Here is a 25,950-nt window from a genome sequence, read left to right as displayed (position 1 = left end):
CTTTTTGGACCCTTTTGTCCACTTTTGTCCACTTTTGGACACTTTTGTCCACTTGGTGTCCAAAAGTCACGCTAATTCTCAAAATTGCCCACCCTGATGACAGGACTTGTTTACCATTTTTTTTTGAGCATAATATATTTCCTGGGAGTCTGCATTTTAAACATGGCTTGATTTTCTCTCTGCTGAAATGTCAATTTCAGATTTCCACTTGCTCGCCAATTCTAAAAGTGAATGTATGAGCTCTTTATGTTTCTCTATTCCTTTTTTAAGTGCTGCAACCCGTCTAGGCTTCAAGATTCGGTGGAATACCCATCCAAGGAAAGGGACTCAGATTGCCTTCATGGGCCCAACCTTCCAGTTTCGGTCAATCATCAGTTGAGAACGAGCTCAAGCAGCGTATGGTTTCTCACACTGTCCAAAGTCAATCAAAGTCCTTGGATGCCTTTTGGTCTTGTATCATGTTTATTCGGTGCCCTGCCAATATGATCTGAATAAAGGTTTCCCCTGTTTATCCAATGAACCTTTTCCATCCTTGTGCATGGTTTCCTCTCGTTTGCAAGTGCCAGGTTTCTGCTATTGTTGAACCCTTCGGATGGCCAACTCTGAAGTGCTAGTTATTATGAAAGGTCCAGAGATACAAACGGTTGAGCGGACTTTCATCTCGGCTGACACGTAAGAAATATTCTGTTCTAAAACTTTTGGCCGGCCCACCATGCCCCGGTCAAAGGAAAATCAAAAAGGAACATGTAGAAACGTCCGATGATTCCGTATGAATAATGTAAGGAAATGTCTGGAAAAGAGGAAGAAATGCTGAGCTCACCGTCTGTTTCTCTTGGAGCGTCAGGAGGCCGATTCCTGGGCGAAATCAAGGTCGTTCGTCAATATAAACAATGGTGGACAGCTGATTCTGCTCAATTGAAGGCCATCATTTTTCACCTCGATTGGTTTTTCCTCGTGATGTGACTATCTCATTTCAAAGCCCTGAAGACATAAATGGGAACAGAGACAAAGGGATTGTCAAGATATTCAGTGTCTCTGCCAAAAGATTTCTTGGCTTGAATCGCTCAGCCTTGAATAGGGAATAGAAAAAGAATCCAATGACTACCCAAAGTCCTGCTCAAGATCGTGAGATTTGATCATTCTTGCGGCCAACTGTGAGGTTAGGGAAGTCTTATCTAGTAATTTGCCTCTAATGGAAGGCCAATCCAATATTACAATATACAAGTAATTGACACTTTTTGAGTTAAATGCTCTTTCAATCGTTGGCCTTTCTTAGCAACGAGTGGTTGCAGGTTAAGACATTTTTCTAGCACCAACATAAATGAATTTACACTTTTATTATTCTAACCAATTATTTTGACACTTTCCCATGAAACTTTGCTTGAATTGAGTTTGATTCAGCACATCAGCACACAGGGAAGATGCGTAAGAAAAGGTAAAAAACCAGTTTTTAAAGAAAACTAAGTAACCTAAAATTCAGTGGCGTTAACTACTAAGAGTACTTGCTAAGCCTTTAATGCCATATTGGGTATCTGTGCACCAGTTGCCAGCCCAATGATGTAATTGTAATTGTAGCTACTATTGAAAATAGTAGTAATAGATTACGTTTGAAATTGAAGTAGTTGTAATGTAATCAATATTGCTCGAGCCGATGTAATTGAGAAATTTTAGATACAAATTACAGTTTCATTTCATTCATTCGTTTTTGATCAAGATTAGGCAGGCCTACGACCTTCCCCTAACTCATCCTTTTTTTTCTGTCGTCGATATTGTTCACAAACTTTTTCTAAGAAAAGCAAGATTTCCAAATTGACTAGACATCGAAAAATAAATATAGTTGAAGCGGAATCCGAAAGGAATTGTTATTCTCATGAATTACATGTGAAGCCCATTTTCTTATAAACGCAATGAAGTACATTAATAGCTAATTGTAATCAATTATATATCAAAAGTAAATCTAGTACTGGGGTTTACGCCCTGTAGCGGTAAGAAAATCCCAAGAAAAACAAACCCAAAAAAAGTGAATTGACACAAGTCTGACAGCTGCACAAATGTGTCTCAAAATTGCCTACACAAGGCCCACTTGTGATTTTGAAGTTCTGCATCCGCACAATAACATCGAACCTCTATAATTATTCTCATTCGATATTGTTTGCTTACTTGGCTGTGAAGTCCTATTGTTAGGGGTACATTGCTGAGTTCTACTTGTTATTAGTTAAATTAAGTTAAACTCAATGTTAAGGAACGATGAATATGTTGAAGTCCCATGAAATACACTTACGAACCAAAAATATGGACTCAACTTGTATGATTTGCGTTCCATAACTCATGCACATCATTCCGGCGTAATTCAGAGCACTACGAAAGATGGCCCTTTTTGAAATTTCAACATCATATTACTTTTCAAATTTTCTTGCCCTGCATATTTGTGCTCCCATCCTGGAGTCCTTATTAGGGCTGTTCCAAGAATACAATCAAAGTTGGTAACAAATGCACCTCAAAGTGTTACTGAAAGGCAAAAAAGTGCGAAGGAAATTGCAAATATTCTTATCTCTTCTTACTTTTTGTTAGACCCATGAGCAAAATGATGAAATTGCAAGGGATTGCAGCGAGCAAAAAACGCGAAAAAAAAACATTAAAGAAGATAAGCAATCGTACTTTCACATCCTCTTCTACTTAGTGATTATGGCAGGACGTGCCTAAAGTGGGCCAGGCAACCAAAACACAAATGATTAGAATGCGCTAGGTCGCGAAAGAAACCTTTTTTATATCCACTTAGGATAAAATTTGGATCACCGTGAATTTTTGAGTGATTTAGCTACAAAACCTAACAAAGCATGGGTGCTTAAGCAATGTATCAACTACTTTAAACTAGCGAGTAAGAATGGCATAGAAGAAGAAACATTTTTTTTATGCTCAGTAAATTAGCTATATTTAGTACCTAAATATACTTTTGTATTTTGAACTATATGTCAGAGTTTGTTTACCCAAGGCACGGCAAATTTGTGCAAAAAACTAATAAAAATCCATATTTCTTCACGACCGTAGCTTATTGTACTGTGCCTGTTGTTTGGTCAACAATCCCAAATTTTTATCCAAGAGTAACAAATTTTAAGACGCAGAATACGCTTTCCTCAGGCAAAACCAACCTAGAATTGAGCTGCAAATTTGGACCTAGTGGATTCTAATACTTTGATAATCAATAAAACGAAATATCTGCTTTGTCCAAATGAGGCGACTTTTTTAATTGCGTTGTTTCTTTCAAAGATTAGATCCGTTATTTGTGAATTGTTTTTCCTAAGCTTTACAAGTATGTGCAATCTTCCTTCTGTTCTTGAAAAGGCAAATGCCTGCACCATCGCTAAGTTACTTTACTCTTGTTTTACCCATGTCTTTGAAGAGAATTCAATCTCAAAGGAGTTTTCGCAACATAAAAGAACCTTTTTCGTTGCTCAGCTTTGAGCTTAGTATAATCTGAGCTGTCCTTTCAAGTTTTCCTCACACCTTGACAAGCCTCTCGTCAGCCCTTATGGATGGGATTAATTTACTTTGAAATATGCTTCATACTCTCACCGGCTAAGTGTGTCACATCCCATTATCTCCAGGCATGATGGCCTACTCTCAAAGAGGCCCTGTGAGCAATAGCAGGCCTACGTCGGATGGACTCGGCTAAAGGATATAGCAGAAGGAAGAGATATATCTTGGACAACAAACGAACCTTGGAGGTGGACACTCGGATGGCGGTTTTTTGAAATAGGACACTCTGATGATAAGATGTAATTACCTATTAAACAAATTTATCGCTGGCTACTGTAAATCTCTGGATAAATGAGAATTACACACGAGCACAAAATTTAGCTCCATCAAGTTTGTTTTAGTTTTTGAGGGGTAAGGCAGCAAAATTCGTTACTTTTTAAATAATAATTGCTTTTTTCGCAAATAAACGTCATGTCAGCGGGAGTAAAGTATGTTTAAAAGTAGAATTGAAACGGTATGCATATAAATACATGTACTCGTATATATAAAACTTCAGATGGATAGAACATTGATTTGGTAATATTCTAGGTGGCATTGCCACTTTTAGCTTATCAAGGCCAATGTCAAATAAAGATTGAAAGGTAATAAATAGACGAATTATAACCTTTCATTTTAATAGTACTGGGGATTACATTCCCTGTAGCCTTTAGATAAATCAAACCAAAAAAGAATATTAATAATAATGTTTCAGTAACACATGAATAACTGTTCAATCAAAAGTACATATTGCGCGTCATTTTCCAAAAACTATCCCGTAGTGTGAATCAAGCCTTTAAATCTAGCAATGAATTCATAAGGTTAATCCTGGCTAGTTCTGTTGAAAGTGACGTATATATCACTGATATATATCAGTGAATATAAGTCCTTAATTTGGATTGGCCAATTGGGAATCAAATAAATTCTTCTTCTATCAGAGGTGTTGTGGAATAACAAGTTTAGATTATTGCACATCGATGCCTATCTATTTCTGGTATGCCGTAGCCATGTATTGGTTCTTAGGCTCAAACCCCTTCATTCAATCCACATAAAGTGGAAGATCATGCGTGTTGATATCATCAATCATTGACAGACCAAGAGATCTCTGTACAGTGCTAGCTAAGAGGCCTGATTCTCAATCAGGCCTAATATTCTGATATATCGTTGCATATGCATATTTGGGACCAGATGAAGATGGATCCCTGGATAACGAACCCAATGTGATCCAAAGATGTGAGCGAACATGATAGGCCGGAGAGTAATGAGCCCTGTGGGAACTCCCTTTGCCGTTCCAGGATCTCAGAGTGTGTTCCAAGGGCGCAATTGTGACATCGTCATGAACCATTAGCGTTCCGACAATGGGATAGCCTATTGGCCTTGTTCCAACATTGGTCAGCAAAATGTGAAGCAATGGGTCTAACCTTGTCCAAAGCCCAAACTGCCATTCCGTCGACCACCGCAATCTTTCCAGAAGGAAGAGGATCTCCACTGTATCTAAAACCAATAATGGTCGAATGGAACCAATCAGCTTGTCTATTGACAAAGAATGGATCAGTGGTTGCCAGTAATCTCATTAAAGATCCATTTTCCCTTTCTAGCGTGGCCAAAATTTCTAAAACTGATACATGAAAGGCCGAGAAAAAAAATCTTCAAGGGACAAATGGAAATTCACTGATCCAAGTAGCTTGTTCAAAAGCCATGTTTGTACTGCGTACGCCCAATCTAAAAGAACGACAAAAACATTTGTTCAGAGTGCAAGAAATGGTTGCCACATTCATTGCTAATTACCTTTGGGTTTCTTTGCCTTCTTCATGAAAAGTGTTCCCACGAGATCGAGACATGGGGTCGTTTGCAGAGAAAAATAAGTTGTGTGGTGGTTCCTTTGCTCCAGAGAGACGAATTATTATGGTTCTTGTTCTTCTGTTGGAAACGAAGAGAGAAAAGGGAAAGTTTTCATCAATCTCGTAAATGCAAAAAGAGAAGGACAGCCAAGGAAATTAAAGATAGGGGAGAGCCGAACTAATTCCAATGAGAAACGGAGAGAGAGAGAGAGAGAGAGAGAAAGAAAAACCCTGCAATCTTCTCCAACCTGCTGTATAAGAGCGAATCAAGATCCTGAGACGGAAATCCAATTTTCTCGAAAAGTTTGTTTGCCAAAGCTTGTTATTGGTCCAGGAGTCTGAAATGAATAAAGCTAATTCAGTGAGAAACGGAGAGAGAGAGAGAAAGAAAAACCCTGCAATCTTCTCCAACCTGCTGTATAAGAGCGAATCAAGATCCTGAGACGGAAATCCAATTTTCTCGAAAAGTTTGTTTGCCAAAGCTTGTTATTGGTCCAGGAGTCTGAAATGAATAAAGCTAATTCAGTCAAAACGGAATCGGGCCCAAGGAAAAACATGAAGAAGGAACTATTTGAAGTCTTGGTAGAACAGACAAAATCTGAAAGGTAAACACTATAATTTAGGAGGATGTTCCTTTGGTTTAGAACCAAATCTCCCGCTCGGCGTGCCCTATGATTGTGGGTGTCCCATTGAAGGGATATTCCCGCTCCGCTTTGGGTCATGATTACTTGTTACCTCACCCTCGAGGATGACCGTAGGTTCGCCCATTGAAGCTGTGAAAGCAGTCACTCATGTTGTAATTTGAATACCACAAAGAAGTTTGAACTTGGCTAGACCAAGGATAGAATCAAGGATAACACAACGGAAAGTGAACGCTTTACCAAAAACACTTGTTGTATGTGCTCGACGGGTTGGATACTCATGCTCGAACCCATTGTTGACAAAGAGGAAGGACTTCATAGACTTCCATAGTTTCTTCAAGTTTGAACTTCAAGAACCATTCTAGCACCTCTACAATATTCGAAGTGAAAGAAATCCGCCTACAACTTATAGGTTTACTTTCGGCACAGGGGTTTGTATCCACAACATCTGAAGCGAGATTTGTTGCATTGTTCAAATTTGATGATGGATTGTGTCACCCTAAAGATTTCAAAACTTCAGAGACGCAAGGCAACAATTAATCGATCAATGTCTTTCAAGTATGACAAAAAAATCCCCAAACCAGCAAAGGGCAAACCAAACGTAAGGACTAGAGGGCAGGAGAAAAAGTGAAACGCTCCAAAAAGTATGTTTTCACCGAAACCCTGATTTTTGCGTGTGTTTAGAAGTTGAAAGAAACCAACGTCCATGCTGACCTGGCTTGGACTCTCAGCTTTTTTATAAGGAAATTCCTGAATAAAAGTCCACAATATCAAGAAAAAGTAAGGTTCATCTAGAAAAGTTTGGATTAAAAACTCGCAAGGCGCTGGAACAATTTAGACAGAAAAAGAATCTTCTGGAACAATCAAGAAAAAAAGGGATTTTTTTTGGAACAGTTTTAGGAGAGGTCCGAGAACCATCTGACGCAGTTGAGCACAAGTAAGAAAGGTAAAGAACAATCTGGAGAGAGCATCAGGAAGGACTTGGAACAAAACGGAAATAAAAAGATGACTCTAGCAGGCCGAGAGATGCTTAGAATGTTCTGGAGGTAGCAAACTACAGTCGCACACGTAGTCATTCACAATAGAGGTCACAACATTGCATACCTAAGACATCAGCACCACGCTTCACCAGTTGAAACCCAACACATTGCGTTACTTCAGGCCATCATATTGTCCTCTTCTGATAAGGACAAGTGGCTGGAACAAGTAAACACATCAATGAACACCCCTTCCAAAGGTATAGAGAGGAGCTCCATCATCGTCTGCAAAGCATGTGACAAAAGCTTTCCTGGCAACCAGAAGTCGCAGGTAATTCAACATGTCAAATCTGAGAGGCACACCAACAATACACAGCTAAAGATAATCCATTTTCAGTTGGATGATTTCGTCACAGGTCACCCTCAGAGGGAAAATTCTGAAGCGCTGTGAAGAGACATGTGTCTGGGATTGGTGGATGCTGACATCCCGTGAAAAAAAGCACAAAACCAGAAGCTCCACTACATTGTTGAGGGAAATGGCAATCAAACTCTTAGATGAGTCAACTTTCAAGAGGTGGTACTTGAAGGACTGGCATCAACAAGTTACCACCAGTATCAAGGCTAACCTTGGGGACAGCAGTATATGGATCTGGCTAGAAACAACAACCAATGTGCCAGGGTAAGAAGTTGCCAACGTCACTTTTGGAAAGCTGGACGTCTCATGATTGAACTTTTATTTATCTTTTTTGTTACGGAGTCAGATGGCATCTGTTGATGGTTGTCCCATTGAGGGATATTCTCTGGTCTGTCATCATATCCAACACCAATTTCAATTCACCTTTGAGAATGATTGGAGGTTTGGTCGTTTAAGGTCTTAAAGGAGCAACTCATGTTGTCATTTAAATACTGCAGACATGCTTGGATTAAACCAGGCATTTCGGTTTTGAAGGCGGAGACTTTACCATTAAACTATGGCTGCAAACCTACACGCCGTCCCTCGTGTCCTCCTCTTTTTAGAAAAGGCAACTGTTACATAGGGACCCTGAATGCACTAGAGGGTCTCTATTGTTAACTTGCTTGTCAAGAGCATCCTGGGCTCATTAGACACAAGTTTTGAGGCAACCAATATATAGTTTTGCGTTCTGATGCATACCAAAGTGTGGCACAGAAATGAAGACTCCGGCAGTCAGGTGCTATTAAGAACTATCTGGGCTCTAAGAAGGGGCTGTGCAAGCCGTCACCTGGCAAGGTTTTGTAGATTTTCAAAAAGCTTTCCTTTTCTGGCTTGTCGGACTCCACGGACAAACACAGATTTCAGAGTGAAAAACAGTTATTGCTAAAGGGAAAAAGAGGACCTCATTTTCCGATTTTCCCGCAAAATAGAGGCCCTGATTTAAGTATTAAATAATTATAATTCCAGAACAAGAGTGAAAGTTCATCTATAGAAATGAACTTTTTCCATTCATTCGGGGCAGAAAGCTGAGAGGAGGGTAAAATTGCACCTTTTTGGAGTGTTCTGTTAATTCCTACATTTTAATCTATCGCATTAGCTAAACCCCAGTTCCATATTTTTTTCAGCCTCCACGTCAAAAGAGTTTTGTCCCTTTTTTAGGGAAACAATTTTGGTGCCGCCACCATTTTCATGAAAAGCTTTGAGCCTCTTGCAACACCCATTTCCAAAATCAAGCCTTAAGGCAAACAATTTGAGCACCCAAATCGTTCTTTAGTATCACTTTTATGAAAATACAAAACTCTGAATTGCAAACATCAATTCAATTGGATTTTGCGTAAAATGAGATAGAATAGCAAAGGAATTAAGAAACCAAGTTCTAAAATCTCGATGGCTCTTGGCTTAGAAATGCCAAATATTGGAGCGGAAACAACATATTGAAATGGGCACGAGGTTTTAAAATTCATTTTGAAAATCTTTCAAGTTTATAATTATATATTAGATAAAGCTGCTCTTTTCTAAGGTCTTCTTTTTTCGCGTTTTCGTGATCTTATGTCTTCTCTTTCTTGCTAAATGACCCTGTTTCTTTGCCTCAAAATCACGTTCTTTTTCAAAGATATATTACTTTCTTTCCTGTTCGTGGACAACAAACGTTATTTAGTTAGTTAGAAAGAGTTGATCAATAAACCAGAGAGCTTCACATACGGTCCAGAAACTCTGGAAGGGATCCCGCCGGCACCACTGACGAAAAAGGGCAGAGCGGTGAGTCAAATATCAAATTTGAATCTTCATTACATGACAAACAAACAAAACCCTCAAGTGGATACTCTTTAAAATGAGAATAAAAGAAAGTGGCATCAAACGATGCCTTGATGTACGAACAACTGACGGTCTCTTTTTACTTTTAACCTTAACGCTCAATGGTTGAACCATGACAAATATCCTAATAGTTTATTCTCACGAGCCCGGACTCCAGTCCTTTCTAAAACATTCATTTCCAGCTAATCCCTCCAAGGTCGAGTAAAAGACTTGAGTGCACTCGAACTCGAGCCCGGACTCGCCCCAGCAGTATTAGGTACTCCTTTCCATTGTCTTTAAGGAATAAATTGTACTAAAACTTCGCTCCAACAATGTTAACAACGACATTTGTTTCTCGTGCCGGTGATTCCGATGTTTCTCCTCCGATGAAAGTTTGCCTCTCGACATTGCGTTTTGTTGCTAATCGACCTGCCCCTTGGAAAGCCGAGTGCCAGAATGCCGATCCGGACGATGCCAATTACCTGTTTTAACGTGCTTTAAGCACCCTGGACCTCATGAAAACAAGCCGTTATGGCTTATGAAGATCCACGGTCTCAAATCTACCCATATAACTGTTTTTTTTTCTTTCTAATTGAGACCAAAATACATACATACATACATTTTTGACATCTTAGTTATTATTCCATCTGATCTACCTTTGTGGACCCATCAAGGGTTTATAAATCATTCCATGATAATATTTCCACTTGGCAGTACCTACATACATGCAATCCATTCTGACATGACCTAATCCATGGTTAATGGTATATTGATAAGGATACTGAGTTCGATTGGGACTCGCAGGTCGCTTCGATATGTTCCCAATTCGATTGATCCCGCATCGACAATATCAGACAAACACATGCGATACTACACTCAAAGCATTCATTGTAACTCAAGGGCTTCTTGTGGTGACTCGAAAACCGAGCCTTCGTTATTGCTAATGACACATCCCGAGCGAAAAATGCTCCAAATCCATTCCCTCATTAGAAGGATATTTTCAAGGCTTCATTTTTCGTAGCCAAAGTCTCGGTCGCCTTAAGATTAAGACCTTGAAATAGGCTTTGCATAAGTGGTTTTGTCACTAACTAGTTTTCCAGACTCTGTGACGGAGTGAAGACTTGGCCCATGGATTAGAGCCATCAGACTTAAGCTGAAGGGATTCGTAGTAAGGCAAGACAAGGACGACTTCACCACTGGACAGCGACGGGGGTGGGGGAAAATGAGAAATTCCAATTCCAATCAATCAAATGCATTTCTCTTTACATGAGTTGAGTCAATTATAGCCTCAGAAAGCAATGGTCAGTTTTGATCTCAATCGAACGTCTGTGTCAAAAGTTATGAGCATTTAAAACTCGGAGCAGGGAGGGTGCCAATTGAGTGAGCTAGCACCACGTTGTTAAGCTCTTACCAAGGTGGTGCTAAACAAGTCATTTTCTGCCCACGTGGTACTGAGTTTCAGGAGCTCATTGCTTTTGACCCAGACGTTCGATTGAGGTCAAAATTGATGAACGCTTTCTAAGTCAACTAAAATCCTACCTGTGTGATGGAAAATACATTTGGTTGATTTGGATAAAAGTTACGTTTCCCCCACCCTACCATCTCTGTCCAGTGATGACGTCGTCCTTGGCTAAGGCAAGGCAAAATTTGAGGCGTCATAGGGAATTAATTTGACTTTTTGTTGTGCCCTTCAGGTGAAAAGTTTTCTTTTCAATGACAATGGTTGTCTATCTTCATGTCAAAACAGGGGAAAACTTTTTCCTCTCCTTCTTTCCAACAGAGAACAATACAAAGGCTTGTCCATGGGGACGACCTTCAGTGCTCCAAATCCAGGGGGACCACCTTCATGCATTCTTTTCACTTACATTCTCTGCAAAATCTAGCTTCTGCATTGACTCCCAACCAACATGCTGCACAGCTTTGACAGTAATCTTCATTATCAAACTGACTTAGAGTACTTGTTCCAAACCTTGGCACTTTTGGTAAGGGAACACAATGTCAGATGTCCAAATCCTCCTCCACGTGTTGTGAAGGAACAAAACTTTTGCTCGTAGAGGCATCGAAAACAACCTTGGGAACAGTCAGGAAACTCAATTTGTGATCAGTGGCCAAGATCGGTCTCGTTCAGAAATGTTCGGCCTTAACAAGTACTCTGAGTCGATTATTGTGTACCATCAGCTAGAAGCACCACGAGCCGAGCGTTCATTTGTCAAAGTGAGTGGATTATGGCGAAGGAAGGGGTCTTTTGTTGGCGTTTTGAGCTGAATGTTTTTCGCCTCACTCCGTCTGAAAAGGGTGTTCAAAGAGACTCTTTCAAATCAAATTTGGATCCTTTTGGAGCCTTCACATCACTTCTTCGTATCCCTTTGAGAGAAAAGATGCCCTGTGTGTGTGTAAGAGAGAGGGAGAGCGGGAAAACTTGCTTGTTCAAAAATATATCAAATAGTTTTCGATGGCTCTCTGCCTTTTTTAGTCAAACCAAACTGCCTGATTTAGGTATTTCTAGCCAATAAATAGATGAACGAGGGAAAATATTCATTGCATTATTGATTAATTTGGATATTATGATTGACACCGACCCAGCCGATTAGATCCAGAGCTACACTTGTTATGAAACAAACATATTTTCAAATGAAACCTTGCTCATCGTCACCAACTTTGAGTTTTTGAAAGGCTTGAGGAAAGGCTAAGAAAAATTCGCGCATTGCAGAGTTCATAAGACTGATAGTGAACGTTTCGAAAGTCGATAGAATTCAACTGCATTTGAGATTGGATTGAGAAAAGTATCAAGAGAGGAACTCAAAAAAGGGAGGAAAGAAAGAGGACCAAAGACATCTGGCAAATGCTGTCAGGAAAGATGGCTAAATGTACCGCCAACTGAAAACGGTAATGCTGAGCATTGCGTGGGAGACAATATAGATGTTTGTAGCGCATTCAGTGCATTACACTTTTTTAAATTCGAATGTATGGAATAACAAAGGAAAAAACTACTTCTGAGCAGAGAGGAGCTAGCGTAACCAAACAGTCTTGGAGGCAGCGAAAACAAGGCAAATCACTTTTCCTCAGATGGCGTGGCTTCAAAATCCCACACTCTGAAAGTAAATCTTTTTTATTACTTTGCTAGGGATTACATTCCCAGTACCGGTTGATGAATTTGGAATGCCCAACACGTGGAAATTAGTGAGAGCTCATCCCTAGGGATTTTCAAAAGAAAAATTGAAACCTTTGCTTGTTCCTTATCACTAAAGAATCCACGTTGATAAGATCGGGGTCACTCTGTTTATTAAATATCACTAATCGCTTAACCAAAAGACCCCAAGGGTATACAAACACAAATACAAAAAAATGTATTTATACAATACAAAACTGTAATGATACAGTGGTTTCCCAAACACTTCCCATGAGCTCTCTCAAATGCCAAGACATGTGATTCCGTTTTTCTTTGTTAAAGCAATTAAATCATCAATTTTTATAAAAGACAGATCTTTAACAGTAGATCAGATTTTTTTGCGTACTTCCTGACTGCAACTGGCAATGAAACCCTCAGCACTTTAAAATGAAATGACCGGCATATATATTTAGTATAAAATTCAAATACACCAACGAATCAGGGGTGGTAGATCTGGCTAGCCCTTGCAAATAGGGTTGATCAGGAATTTTGATCAAAGAATGGTCCAGATCTGGCTTGAGGGATGCTGCATTTTCCCCTACGAATATTTTAAGAAAGACAGGTGGACTTCCTTGTTCTAATTAGCCTGATTTACGAAAGCATGAAGGTGCTCTCAAAACGCACGCTAAGCCTGTGCGGTCACTGGAATTACCTCAAAAATCTAGGGTGGGGCAATTAATATGCTATTGTTGGGTTGCTTTTTGATACTTCAAAAATACAACTGACTAGCATAAATTTTCATGTTTGAGAAAAAGCAATCGGCAATGTTACATCCTCCCTCAATAAGATTTACCTGACAAAATGTTTTAAAAGGAAATCTTTCCGAAAATGAAAGAGTATAGCATTTGAGCAAACACTAAATCAGAAATTATAACCACCCAGGGGAGAGTACGCCCTAAGATTGCCAATCTGCATTTTTTATGCAAATGAATTTGCTACCTGCATGTCTAAAACCCGTTTGTTGGCCTCAAAATAGAGCCTTGATTCTTTTTACTTCAAACCAGGGTTGCCTCTTTGCTCAAACCTAACTTGATACGTTGTGCATTCCGAATTTTCTGGCAATCTTAAGTTTGAAAATTTGTTTGATCCCACCGCTAATGAATATGTCAAATTTCACGTAACTAAATGAGTTGTTTCTTGACGGACAAGTTAATAAATAACGAAAACCAACTTGATGCTCAATGTGCGATGAAGAGTCTTCTAATAACATTTTATATTAAAGAATATCAGCCTGTCTCTACCTGCTGTCAAACGGCCTTCTCCAAAATATGTGACTCGATCAAATAGAACGAGAAATGTCATGCCAATGCTGATAAAGGCTCGTTGAGCTAGAAAACAATGGCTGTTTTTGTCTTCGTTCCCATTTCAGCGCAGGTGGCAGGTGCAAATCATTCGCTATTTTCGAAGTTATCCCCGCCATTAGTCCCTTAATGGAGTTGTTGGGCCTTAATCAAGCGCACAAAATCTTGGCACTTTTGGTGCAGTGTCTTGAAAGGGGGGATCGAACACACCACCAAGGTTCTTGCTCAAGGTCGGCCTTGGGTGAATTATTTGTTTTCGTCTTGGTCGATTCTTTCTTTGGATCGTTGGACGGAGGGACAAACCTTGGTGGAACAGTGGGGCAGTGTCCAGGAAATCAAAGACATGACGAAGAGCACGAAGAGACTTGTTTGGATACTAAAGCGTACAATGGTGCTACTCTCTATTGAACCGAGGACATTTACGGACCACTAATGGTGTGTTTGCGGAACACTTACGAGTCATTCATTGAGTAGAAAGCGAATGTGCACAATCATGGTTCAATCATATCAGTCATGAGAAACATTTCAAGTTCTTGGTTGGAGCCCTGAGGTATTTGCAGCATTTGTTCATTAACAACATGATGAGTAAGAGAATTTCTAAAAAGAAATAAACATTTTACTTTGTCCCTTGAACTCTTTAAAACTCACATACAGTACATCAAAATGACAAAAAATCACGATTAAGAACTATTTTTGATGAAAGCGATATCGTTTGGGTGAGTGCTTTGCTGATTGCTACAATTCTGTACTTTCAAAAACATGAAAAAGCTCGAGCATTATCGGTAGGATAGTTTATGAACTTTCCAACTTTTTGAAAGTATCAGCGTTCAGTTCCAATTGCACTCCTGCAGGTTGATATCTCAAAGTGCATGTTGATCTAAAGAACATAGTGCCTATCTACTTGTGTTAGTATCTGTTTGGTGGAGCACGTTTTGTTTACTTTTTCCTTTCCCGTCCAAAAACCGGTTCAATCACGCAAAGGGCGGTCTAGAGAGAAAAGCCGAAAACTCTCTTCCTTTCTTTGGAATGGATCCGTGAATAACGTAAACGAGGAAAGAGAGGAGGAGGAGGAGAAGAAGAAGAAGAAGCAGACGACTACGAGGAAGACCAAGTTGCTCACGAAGGGATCCGTTTGAGTGGAATTGGAACAGTGCTTGGAGAAGTTTGTCGACGTGAACACCTCGCTCAGCACTTGACCTCCATGATCTTTGTTTGGGAAAGATTCTGTGAGTTAGGTGTTTGTTCCAAGACTCCCAAGATCCAATGCGAGGGATTGGTGAACCATCAAGGTATGAACATATTTCAACCTGGGTCTAGTGTCCAATTATTCCAACACCAAATAGGCAATTACGGGTTGATTTCAAGGAGTTTCTGGATTGAAGAATTAGTTCATTCAGTTGAGTGAGAGGGAACAGCGAAAGAATGTGAAACGAGGTAGTTCCAGAGAGAGGTTGTGGTGCCAAGGGCCCTATGGGAAAATGGGAAACGAGCCCTTCTCAAAAAACTCACTTTTCCACACCCCATTTTCTTTGAACGATTATAGCCTGTAGTGTACAGTTCTGTGGAGGAGATGTCTTTCCTATCTGGGAATATTCTATGCACCACATGGTCTGCCTAAAAGCAATTTGCCATCAAAATTTATGCAGTACCACATCAATTGCATTTGGCACGATACATTACACTTCGACCTTTTCCTGAGGCTCGCTGTGCAAAAGCCAATGTGAATAGATCGCCTCTGGCTCTGTTCTCGGCACCTGGATTTGTTTCCTTCGAAAACACGCGGGCCATATGTTTTGGGGTTGTCTTAGAGTGAATAAGAATGCCTTCAAGCACGTCAACTCTAAATTGAGTCATGGCATTCCCCAAGGAATTGCCCTGAGGTATGTGAGAAAACCTTGACCACCTGAACTGAATGTGAAGCGTGGAACACGCATTTGAAGCTCTGTAATACCTACCATCTGTATCAAACAAGAACATGTACCCTTATGGCCATTGTGCATAAAAGAACCTCATCAGCCTTAGGAGCTAGAGCGCATGCCAGTTTGGTTGAGTTGTTTCAACCATGATGTGCTCTTAAAGATGCATTGAAATTTATTCAGGACTGACGAATGGACCTCCATCTCACGGTTTTTTTTCTCATAGGGGATCAAGCAAGAGGCAATTTTGTGCTCGAGGTCAAATCTTGACTTCAGGTTGAAAAAAGTTGAGTTCCCATCTCAAGGGATTTTTATCGCCGAGAGGGTCCAAAAACAAAAGGAAACCATGGCAAGGCATGTTTTGAGGCAGGGAACAAAGACCTTTGCCTTATGAAGTAATGCATTTGGAGCCACAACAATGTAAGTTGAGCTTGTTCAACAAGAGACAGAAGTACTTTTTTAGGAATAATCATCCTTCCAAGCAGATATATCTTTTTGGAAATAATATTTATTTAGCTACATGCGATGATGAAAGAATCTTTTTTCCTGAAGTAAAGCATAAAGCAGTTGTTTTTGGCCTCAAACTTTCTTTAACCTTACTCGGTTCAAAATTTATCATCAAATCAAAATGAGGTTGAAATTTTCATGTATGCTCGTACAATGGTTGAGTTTGAAGCATTGCTCAAAGAGCGCACGTAAAAAGGCTCCCCGAGTTCATTTGGCCAGTCATGAAACTGCACAAGGTCATAAATATCTGATAAGGTTTGCATTGGTGGTTATGGCGTCCAGGAATCTAGAAAGGGTTAAATGCAAGAAAAAACTTTCTTGACAGGGTAAAAGTTTCGCGAGATTAATCAAGGATTGCCCAGCAATGTTCACCTCTCGTGCGCTTCTCTTGATTGAGACCTCTCATCCTGAAGCACATCAACTCGTCGGTGAGGTTATACCACCGATGGAATCAAAAGCAGCGATCAGTCCATTCCCAATCAGGACCACTATTGACCACTATTTACCCTGAGATCACTCAATGTCGGCCTCATTTGCATGTTCCCTGAAGTGCCATGGATAACCTTACTCCTGGACGTTCAACAGTGGTTATTTATCCAAGGTTAGGAGGTGAATGGAATGGAAATGGGCGAATAAAGAAATTTGTGTTTCTGGAAATGGACCCAGACTTGGAAATGAGGGCACAAAAACAGGTTATCTTTGTTGATCTCGCCATGGATGAGGAAAAATCGCTCCAACTCAATCTTAATAAGTCGTAAAAAATGCATCAATCAATGTCGGTCACGCAATGAAGGTACTTTTCTACCGTTCAATTTTCCATGTCATCATTAATCCTTTTTTCGGCCTTGGAAGTCAAAAAATTGAGTGACAAGGCCACAAATCAAGTCCACCAGGCCCAGCTGAAAAGTCCTTTGTCCCCGGGACCAGAGAGTTGTTTCACTAGACGGAGCGTTGGCCTTCCCAAAAAGACCAAATTTTTTCTCGAGCGCCTCGGACAACAAAACCTCAAAGCCTTTTTCACATAACAAAATCATTAAAAGTTCATAGATTGCTTTATAAGTGCTAATAAAAGTTTCCTCTGGGGTCCTCAACTCTTTCTTCTCTGAACTGGGAGTATTTCCAGTCAAAATGCGACCATATTGGGTCCGTCAAGAAACGTGATGATTTATGAAACCTAGACTGCTCACCAAAGGTTGACCAAAGGACCACTGAAGGAAAAAAGTGATCACTTCAAAATTCAATTAGACAAACCTTGGGAGGACCGTTTTTCAGGGGAAGGGGGTGAGGTTGAGGCTGTTGGGCTGGTAACGTGATTTATTGATGTCTGAGTCATCTGTTCCTAACGAAAGACGCTTGCTTGCCTTGCTCCAATGGAAATAACAAGAATGGGGCGGACTCCCTTGAGGATGGATGTGAACAATAGAGGCGCTTCAACTTGTCGCATTCACCATTTTCCGTGGTTTTCCTTTGGATTTTCATACCAGGAGGCAAAGCAACGTCTTTGAATGTCCTCGTACTTGTCGTACTTGAAGGTTAAAGCCCAAACGTCGCAAGTCATAAAAATGGTCACGTCCATTGATTGTAACAATTGACGCCTAGGTCGTTTCCATTTGGAGGGGCGTTATGACTGTATCTTGAGCGTACTTTGCGCAAGTAAACCAATGGTCATAGCCGTAGTCATAGAAACCTACAGTCCACTAAGATCGAAGTCAAGGTAGAGCAAGAAAGTTCTGGTCGAACCAGCCGTAGTTACAGAAGCAAGGTGCCATAAGAAAACGTACAATGTACCTTTGAAAATTGCAAGGTATGCTGGATAGAGAAAACTAACAAAACTTAAGAAGTGAAATGTGTCACAACTGGCTGGAAATTAAGGTTCCACTCATTAGAGAAGAGAAAGTAGATTTCGATGGACAAAATTTTGGCTCTTCATTGCTTGGAGTCAAATGTTTACCTTGAAAACCGAACAGTATATATCTTATTTTAGTTTTTAACCTTTGTCATCAATATTTCATTTCTAAAACCATTACTCTTCTATCATCATCTCTTGGTGCCTTGAGGGGTTTCACAATAAACAATACCCAAAGGAAACTGCTCATTCACTGACCGTCACTCTTTTTGCATGAAGTTCTTAAGCTCGGATTTCAAAAGATTGACATGATCAGCACCTAAACTTCGTTTGCGTTTTCATGCTCTCTCGTTGAAGGGAAGCTCAGACAAGCCCTTGCCATTATCTTCAAATTGCTATTTCTGCCTATTCCTAAATGTACCTTAACTTGGTGGAAGCTCTTTTCAATTTTGTTCTCCTTGTCTTCCAGTTTATAACTCTTATACCCAAACACAAGTGACCGAAAATTTAGTCCCTATTCTAAACCTTCCCTGGGTTTCAACCAATCAATTTCAAACCGAACTTATGGTTTTGATAATTTTTCCCGCTCGGAAACATTAATTGCACCTGATGGCAAGTTTGGAACGGGGAACATATAATTTTGAAAGTGCCCAGGATATTGTGCACTCTCAAGGAACAGAAGTGGAGAAAACCAAGCATGGTTTGGATTTCTCCTTGACCTCAAATGTAGGTCTAAGATCAAAGTCGTGCAACAAATACATGTTCCATCTAGCCTTGATCCCATCCAGAATTTAGCCTGTTAATGCGTGACCCAGATTCATTCCTTTGGTCTGAAGAGGTCATTACCAATTTGCATGAGCTACCTTTTCCATTTCTCGAGTAACAAAAAAGGTGCACCTTTTTTTCTGACAAAAAAGGCATACGAAGAGAGGGCCAATGCTGTTCCTTTCCACGAGTCGTTGTGTGGAACCCTCCAATAAGTTCCATTTGCGAATGTTCAAGAAGAATGGTCCGTGACCAATATTCTGATCACGTCAAAGGAATTGAAATTTCAGATTCTGAACGGGTGCCGCACGCACGGGACTGGAAATGCCAAATTTCCCAGGGTTGATGGGCCATTTCTGTGAAATGAAAAAGTAAAAGATTGCTTCAGTCCCTGAGTGGAACTGAGTTTGGATATGTGATTCTCAACTATTCCCGGAATACGAAGTTATATCCCCGCAGAGCCTTATTATGATTCAGTCAAGCGGCACCATGTTGCTTATAACGCGTACCTGGTTCAAGTGAAGATAGATTGTTCTGCAGATATCAGTCTAATTGAGTTGAGAAAGGAGTTCCTTCGTTCCAAGCTTCTCAGATGGGTGGGAACTGCAGAAGTACAAACCATTTCCGTGAGTTGGCCTTGTCAGTCCCTGAACAAATGGCTTCTTCTCATTCCGTGATTTCCTTTGACTTGGTTGGAACACACCAAAATGGCATTGCTCTTGTTCCAACCTTAATGAAGGGTGAAGCGTTGGAACTATTGCATACCCAGGTAAAGCAACATATAAGGAATGGGAAATTGCTGCAAGACACAGAACTGAATGACAATTGGAAAGCGGCAACCAATGCTCAACACAAGCCGGAAGGTCATCTTGGTCTTTTTGCGCCCATTGGAAGGTGCCCTTTTGACGCTCAATGCGGTTCCTGACGAAAGTCGTAACCGAGTAACTAATCCAATTTACCAACACCACAGCAATTGCCCGCGCGGTGCTTCAAAAGTGTGTGGCCGGGTTTTTGAGTGTAAATCATGAGATTATCTAGTCATTTTGTAAAGCTATTTAACTACCTCTGTCAAACGACTGCCATTAAATTTTTCCCGTTGGAAATCTCTAATGTCTAGAGTCTTTCTTTTCCAAAGACGCAAAACCAATTCTGTGATTGGTATCGACTTCCCAATGGCTTCTCTTGACTTTAACCGCAGGCACATGACGCACTAACAAACTTGACATAAGGACATATAGCATTTCCCATTCAGATATCAATTTCCCCGAACAGGATACTTGGACAAAACAATGAGGGAGTATTTAGGAATAATATGATTTTTCGGTTTCCTCTTTCTTGATGACAATCATTGTTGAACCAAATACGGTTCGTTCCGCGAAAGTTCCGAACAAGGGTAGAGCGATATAACGCTCATTTTTATCGTGGCACAGCCAACCTTTACTTCGAGGGCCGTAATGAAAATCTCATATCCTTGAACGTGGGAAGGTTGTGAAATTTGTTCATGTTAGTGATTGCTTCGGTAGATTAGCAATTCTTTCCCTCTGCATCCAAGGCTTGGCTAGATTCGTGAGGCAAAATTTGGATTTCCAGTAACGCCTCCGAATGCTAAGCCTCGTGTGTTGGAATAGATCGTTAAGTTTCATTCAAGCACGCTCCTGCTTTTAGTTTAAAGGCCTCTCCCTCTTGTTCCACTCTTATCACTTGGATGGAGTCAATTCGAGATGCATCACGTTGGTCTGAACACAGAATTGGCCTTTTTTTATTTTAACATTGGATGTTACATCAAACACATTGTGAATGGAACAAAATGGTTATGGTTGTGAATGGAACAAAATGGTTATGGTTATGAATGGAACAAAATGGTTATGCTTATGACCTAACCTATTATCTCTACCACATCATTCCTGTTTTAGTCCGACAACAATAAACAATGTACTTGTGCTATATGAAACTGGTCATCTTAAAACCATGCTAATAAAAGGTCTGATTTTCACCTAAAGTCTATTAACCTCTGCATGAAGAATCCCAAAGAACGACAAAATTAAGCATTTTCCTCAAATAAGAATAATTCTGTTCTTTTCTTGCAAGGTCCCCAAAAGAACTGGACCACTCCATTCAGAAAAATCAGATCCTAACACGTTGATTAGTACATCATTCATGATTATGGTTATCAAACTTCATCTATTTCCGACGATTAGTTTTGAAAATATCACTGATATTGCCACTTTATGCTAAGATCTCTTGCGGTCACTTTTTTGGCGTAAGATGATAACAGTGAAGCAGACTGTCTAAATCTGCTTAGCCCTCCTTGAGATCGGTGAACCAGGCATTCATGATCTTGTTCTTGAGGGCCATGACCTTGTCTGACGTTTGCCATTGATGGCTAATTCCAGGGCTGATCAGGCCTAGAGGCTCTAACCAGGCCTAGCAGTCAAACAATTTGCTACCTCCTCTCCAAACTCTAAGGGGATCAACACCCCTCGACTTCTGGTCCTGACCACCCCCTAGAATAGGTGACCAGCGACATAGTTCAGGATTTTGGGTCCCTATTGATATTTCATGACAAAAAATTGGCCCCAGAAGGCTTTGACATTAAGCAGTAGCTTCAATGATATTGGCAAAATGATTCGCCATAATAAGTGGTCTACTTGCAATTGGTACTGAGCTAGATCCAAGCATTTGATTACCCGCTATTTTGAAACGCCCTACAAAATTCTGGAAGAAATGTTTTTTGTGCCAAATCTCAAAGAAAAACACGTCCACGGACCTTTAAGCTCGAGATAACCAAGATTGAATATGTTGTTGACCTTCTTGAAAACGGTGAGACGCCTATTGAGAAGCAAATTGTATTTCCAAATAGAAATTTCTGTTTTATTGCTGGCAAGTTACTTTGAATAAAGGCGAAAGTCTGAACAGACCCCCCATGATGGTTGCCTCTGTCGATTGATTGTCCCTGGAGGGAAATTCTCGTTACCTTGATTTTTGCGGGCCATTTTGACGCGGCTCTCCTTGTCCCTCCTTCAACCATCGTTCATCTTGACTTGAGTTTTGGGTGAGAGGCTTAGAAAATCCGAGGGTAGAAATTGGATTCATCACCCATGAAATTATTGCGCAAAGTTTTCTATCTTTTGGCCCCTCACAATTCACTGACCAAACTCATCATTCCTGGGCCGAGATTTCATCTCGTTTGTGGCCACGTTCTCAAAAGTGTTTTTATACGTACATCTACCCCAAAATGAGTTCCTCTCTCTCTCATATTTGCTCCAATTTCAGGTAGATGAGAATAGACGAGAATAGCTCCCAAGGCACGATAAGTGTGAGCATCATTCACTTCACCTTGAGTTGTGCGGGGGATCTTCTTCTGCGGGTCCATGAATGAATGTGGCGTACATCTCCAGCTTCTTCTCGATTACTTCTCCTTCTTCTTCATCCTCCATCATCAAAAAGCCAGTCCCAACTACGAGAGAAAACCCAGCGGCGGTCCTGGGACCATTAAGCGTAGAGGATATTTCTTCTCGTTCCACTCGATCCTCCTCACCTTTTGCCTCCACGGACTTTGAATGGGACCCAGACGAACCTTGGGCTCGACTGCTCCTCAGGAAAGAGAGCCTTGGTGGCCTTCGTCAATCTAAGAGGGATGTGGCGAAATGTTGGCAGGATGCTGGCTGATCGTTAGTACACATCAAGAGGATGAGTCGACCTGCTTCCCGAATTGGTGCTATTACTCGGGGTACCCGTGGAACACCGTTGCTTTGGGTGGAAATGAAAGAAGTGGCTGGGAACTTTTGATCTCACCTCGGAGAGACATTTGAGACCATGCACCATGAAAAGGACGCGACCGTAAAGAGAGAGTGAGAGAGGGACGAGCTTCTACTGAGAACGGACCTGCCGTTCCAACCGTCCGAGTTCCCAAGACCAACGGCCTTGAGTGTCGAAGCTCTTTACGCCGGCATAAATTAATCGACCCTGTGGGGGACTTGGGAGCAGTAGTGCCACAAGATGAACTTCTCTTACCCGGACGTATTTAATGGGCCTGATGAAGATGACTACTTTTCCTATACGAGTGTCAACAACATCCACACGAACATGTCTCCTGCAACTGTGGAACCACCTTCGGCCTTTGATCTCTCGGTTTACAAGATGCACAGTGCTCGGATGGTGGTTATGGAGATGGGGATCGCCTTCTTTGGCATCGTCTTCAATTTGATCGTGCTCATTTCTATTCGGGAAAAGGAGTCGCTCCTGAACTCGACCATTAACGTGGTCTTGGCCAATTTGTGCTTTGCCAATCTCGTTTCGGCTGTGTTTGTCAAGTCGATTGCGGTGATTTACAACGGATACGCCGTGGCCGCCGCCCTCTGGGAGGTCAATTTGGCCTTCTGCACAATCCACACGATCACTTTTAGAGCCACTTGGGCCGTGTTTCCTTATTCGATTGTGGTGCTGTGCTGGCATGGACTGATTCATCGAGTGGACCGGATATTCGGCAAGACGCCCGTCGACATGGACGACGAGGCTCTCGACGACTCCTCAAGGGCGGCCATGGCTCGAATTGGCTTCCAATCCACCGCCCCAGCGGGTGGGCCACCTCCATCGGGCATGGAAAAACAACTCTCCACCGAGTCCGATCACGATAAGGCCAGTCTAAGGCCACCCTCCATGATCAGCGGAGTCATGGTCAAACAGAGCTCAATCGAGGTGAACACGGAAACAGAGGAGATGCTGCCCAAGAAGAGCAGTTATCTGGATGAGGACGAGGACGAGTACAATGATGGATTGACGGCTCGACAAAAGATCGCCTTGGGATTCATTTGGTTCACGTCGGGGGTGTACTCGATTCTCTCTGACCAAGTCCTGTCCAAGGAGCGATTTGTTCCATGTACCTTGAGGCAGGAGCTGCACGAGAAGATGAACATGATCTCATTGATTGCAGCCATCCCTCTGCCCATTCTGATTGGACCCATTCTCTGTCCGATCATTCACGTCTTCCTCTCGGTCTGCAGCGTCTGCTGCAAGTCGTTCCTCAAATCCAAAGGGTACAACAACAACGCTCAACACGCTGAGTCCCCTCAGCCTTTGGACTGCAAGACCATTTTCATCGAGTTCAGCCTGATTGTGATCTTTATCTCGATATTCCTGGTCACTTACCCCACACATATGTACGTGACCGAGGTGTACCTGGCCTCTGTGGAAACCCACTTCGCCTTCATGGCTTTCAAATACTGCTTTGGTTGTCTCCACTTGGTGGCCTTGCCCATTGCCATCCTCGTGGTCCGCTCAGACATCCGGAGAGCAGCCACCGAAGTGTACTTGAAGAAGTCCTCGCCCTCGGACAACGAAATCACTTTTGAGCAACTCCAGACGCATATCGGGATCGGAGTAGAGCCCGGGTCTTAATGAGAGAAACTGTTATCATGACGACTACAACGACGATGATGAAAATGATGATGTTAGACGAGTGAATTAATGTATTTAACGCAGGTCCCATTCTCTCCTGGCTCTCCTTCTCCCATTACTCCCAAACACCTAACATCGAGAATAAATCATGATCCTTTTGGAATCGGAGCTTTTTATTTGTAGCACACTTGGTAAAGAGCGGGTTGTTTTAGTCTTCGATTGGTTTATTTTAAGTCTTAGGCCGTTTGGGAAAGCCTGGGCGCATTTGTATGTCCGGCCGGTTCCCCCACATTCCGGCGAACTAAAACGGCCAATAACTTTCCGCTCCGGGGCAAAATTCTCTCTGTGTGAGCCCAATTATAGCTGGGAATGAATTATCCGATATTGCCCTACGGAATTTCTTGTTCCATTTCAACTACCGTAAACTTGAGCCCTCTCTTCATAGGCTTATGTAATGGCTTGGGTGGTTCTTATTGTTTGAGACAGCTCGAGAAAAGTTGGCGTTATCGGGCAAAATGCAATTTAACGAGTTATGCAAACACAACAGCTTCCAGGGGATCTTAAGGGCCTAGTCATAAAGAACGACTCCTAGAGACCGGAATCTCAATGCGCCAAACTGAAGTAAACGTTTGCCATGGAAACCCTAACCTGACACTGAAAGGGTCTTCCCATGAATGTTCTATGGTGGACGCTTTTCCCCATCAGAATGTGCAAAAGCTTCATTCATAATCTACGGTATCTCTCAGGCTTCGCTTAAACAAACTCAACCATGTGGACTTTGTCCTCTGTGTACGACGGTATGGCACCGTTAAAATGAAATGTACACAAGGGTTTTCCTGTTCCGGAAACTTCCAGAGTTTTTTTTTCCTGTTTCGACCTGCTTTTAGCCATTGGCCATTTTCCTAGGGGACTGATATTTTGTATTTACCAAATCAATCTACGTCACGCTCTAATCTTGATGACTGTTTTACCAAGGAACGTATTGTTTATTTTGTGCATCCTATCAATTTCACATAGAAGCATGCGTTCAAGTAATATCGTTGTTAATGCTTGATGGGTTATGATCATTTAGCAACCTACAAGACATAAGCCAATCGTTTGCTCATCTAAGATGTATGTAGTTCTTATGAAAGGGACTTAACATTTTTCTTGAATTCAGCGCTTTGGCTTGTCTAATCATAATGATCAGATTCCTCAATCGAGATCTGGAACCTTCAATAGAGCTTGACCATGGAATCCAATCCTCCATAGTTCAAGAGGATAGCAAATGATGTGAATTTCATCCTCCATGAGACATGTGTTTTCCTTGAGATGTTTAAACACCTTGGGGATCAGTTCCACAGTTTGTTCCTTGGTATCGAAGACTTCAAACCCTTCGATCCTGATTTGCATGTAAGTGCCGCGCTCGTTGTTGGGACCCTTTTGGAACAAAGAAACGAAGAAAATATAGTTACGTTAAGTAGTAAGATCCAATTCTCGTACCATAGACATGTGTTTTCCAGTGTCCAATGACCAAGACAAGAGTTTTGGATCTCGATTGATGGCTTCAGCAATGGCTTTACACAATTTGGGCATGAATGGCACCGGAAGCTGATTGGCCGCCAATGAAGTGGTCACGGTCACAAAAGGCATTTTTTGTAGAATTATTGAATACTGAACTTCGATGTACAATGTTGGTGGGCTTGAATTAGACAACTGAGAAGTGTCGAGGAAGCTTCAGCTTCATATAGTGCATATATTGTCCACGCTCGGACTTCCCAACGATTACATTACACTCTGGCAAAGAAATTCGTTCCGGTTGGTTTCATCCAAAGGGTAAATCCAGAGGA

The 25,950-nt window shown here is 41.4% G+C and overlaps 2 protein-coding genes and 1 long non-coding RNA gene across 4 annotated transcripts; 2 read left to right on the top strand and 1 right to left on the bottom strand.

Moving 5' to 3' along the window:
• The first annotated feature begins 7,102 nt into the window (after positions 1-7,102).
• On the top strand, positions 7,103-9,847 carry LOC131880925 (uncharacterized). Its single transcript, XR_009373308.1, has 2 exons — positions 7,103-7,303; positions 7,370-9,847. It is a non-coding gene; the product is annotated as an uncharacterized LOC131880925 (long non-coding RNA).
• Positions 9,848-14,604: 4,757 nt separating this feature from the next.
• Positions 14,605-24,284, top strand: LOC131880924 (uncharacterized). 2 transcript variants are annotated; one of them, XM_059227657.1, is made up of 3 exons: positions 14,605-14,979; positions 15,833-16,026; positions 21,998-24,284. In XM_059227657.1, the coding sequence occupies exon 3, from the start codon at positions 22,724-22,726 to the stop codon at positions 24,119-24,121; it is 1,398 nt and encodes a 465-aa protein (XP_059083640.1). In that variant the 5' UTR covers positions 14,605-14,979; positions 15,833-16,026; positions 21,998-22,723; the 3' UTR covers positions 24,122-24,284. The 2 variants fall into 2 exon arrangements, with proteins under 2 accessions (XP_059083640.1, XP_059083639.1); XM_059227656.1 differs by lacking the exon at positions 15,833-16,026.
• An 802-nt stretch (positions 24,285-25,086) lies between these two features.
• On the bottom strand, positions 25,087-25,825 carry LOC131880484 (D-dopachrome decarboxylase-like). Its single transcript, XM_059227141.1, has 2 exons — positions 25,604-25,825; positions 25,087-25,540 (listed from the first exon to the last, which is right to left on the bottom strand). Exons 1-2 carry the CDS (start codon positions 25,751-25,753, stop codon positions 25,316-25,318), a joined length of 375 nt encoding a protein of 124 aa, XP_059083124.1. The 5' UTR covers positions 25,754-25,825; the 3' UTR covers positions 25,087-25,315.
• Positions 25,826-25,950: the final 125 nt, after the last annotated feature.

This window comes from Tigriopus californicus, chromosome 5 (genome assembly GCF_007210705.1).
Source record: "Tigriopus californicus strain San Diego chromosome 5, Tcal_SD_v2.1, whole genome shotgun sequence".
Taxonomy (NCBI): Eukaryota; Metazoa; Arthropoda; class Copepoda; order Harpacticoida; family Harpacticidae; genus Tigriopus; species Tigriopus californicus.
Note: the sequence above shows the minus strand (reverse complement) of the source record. Positions and strands in the feature narration are given on the sequence as shown.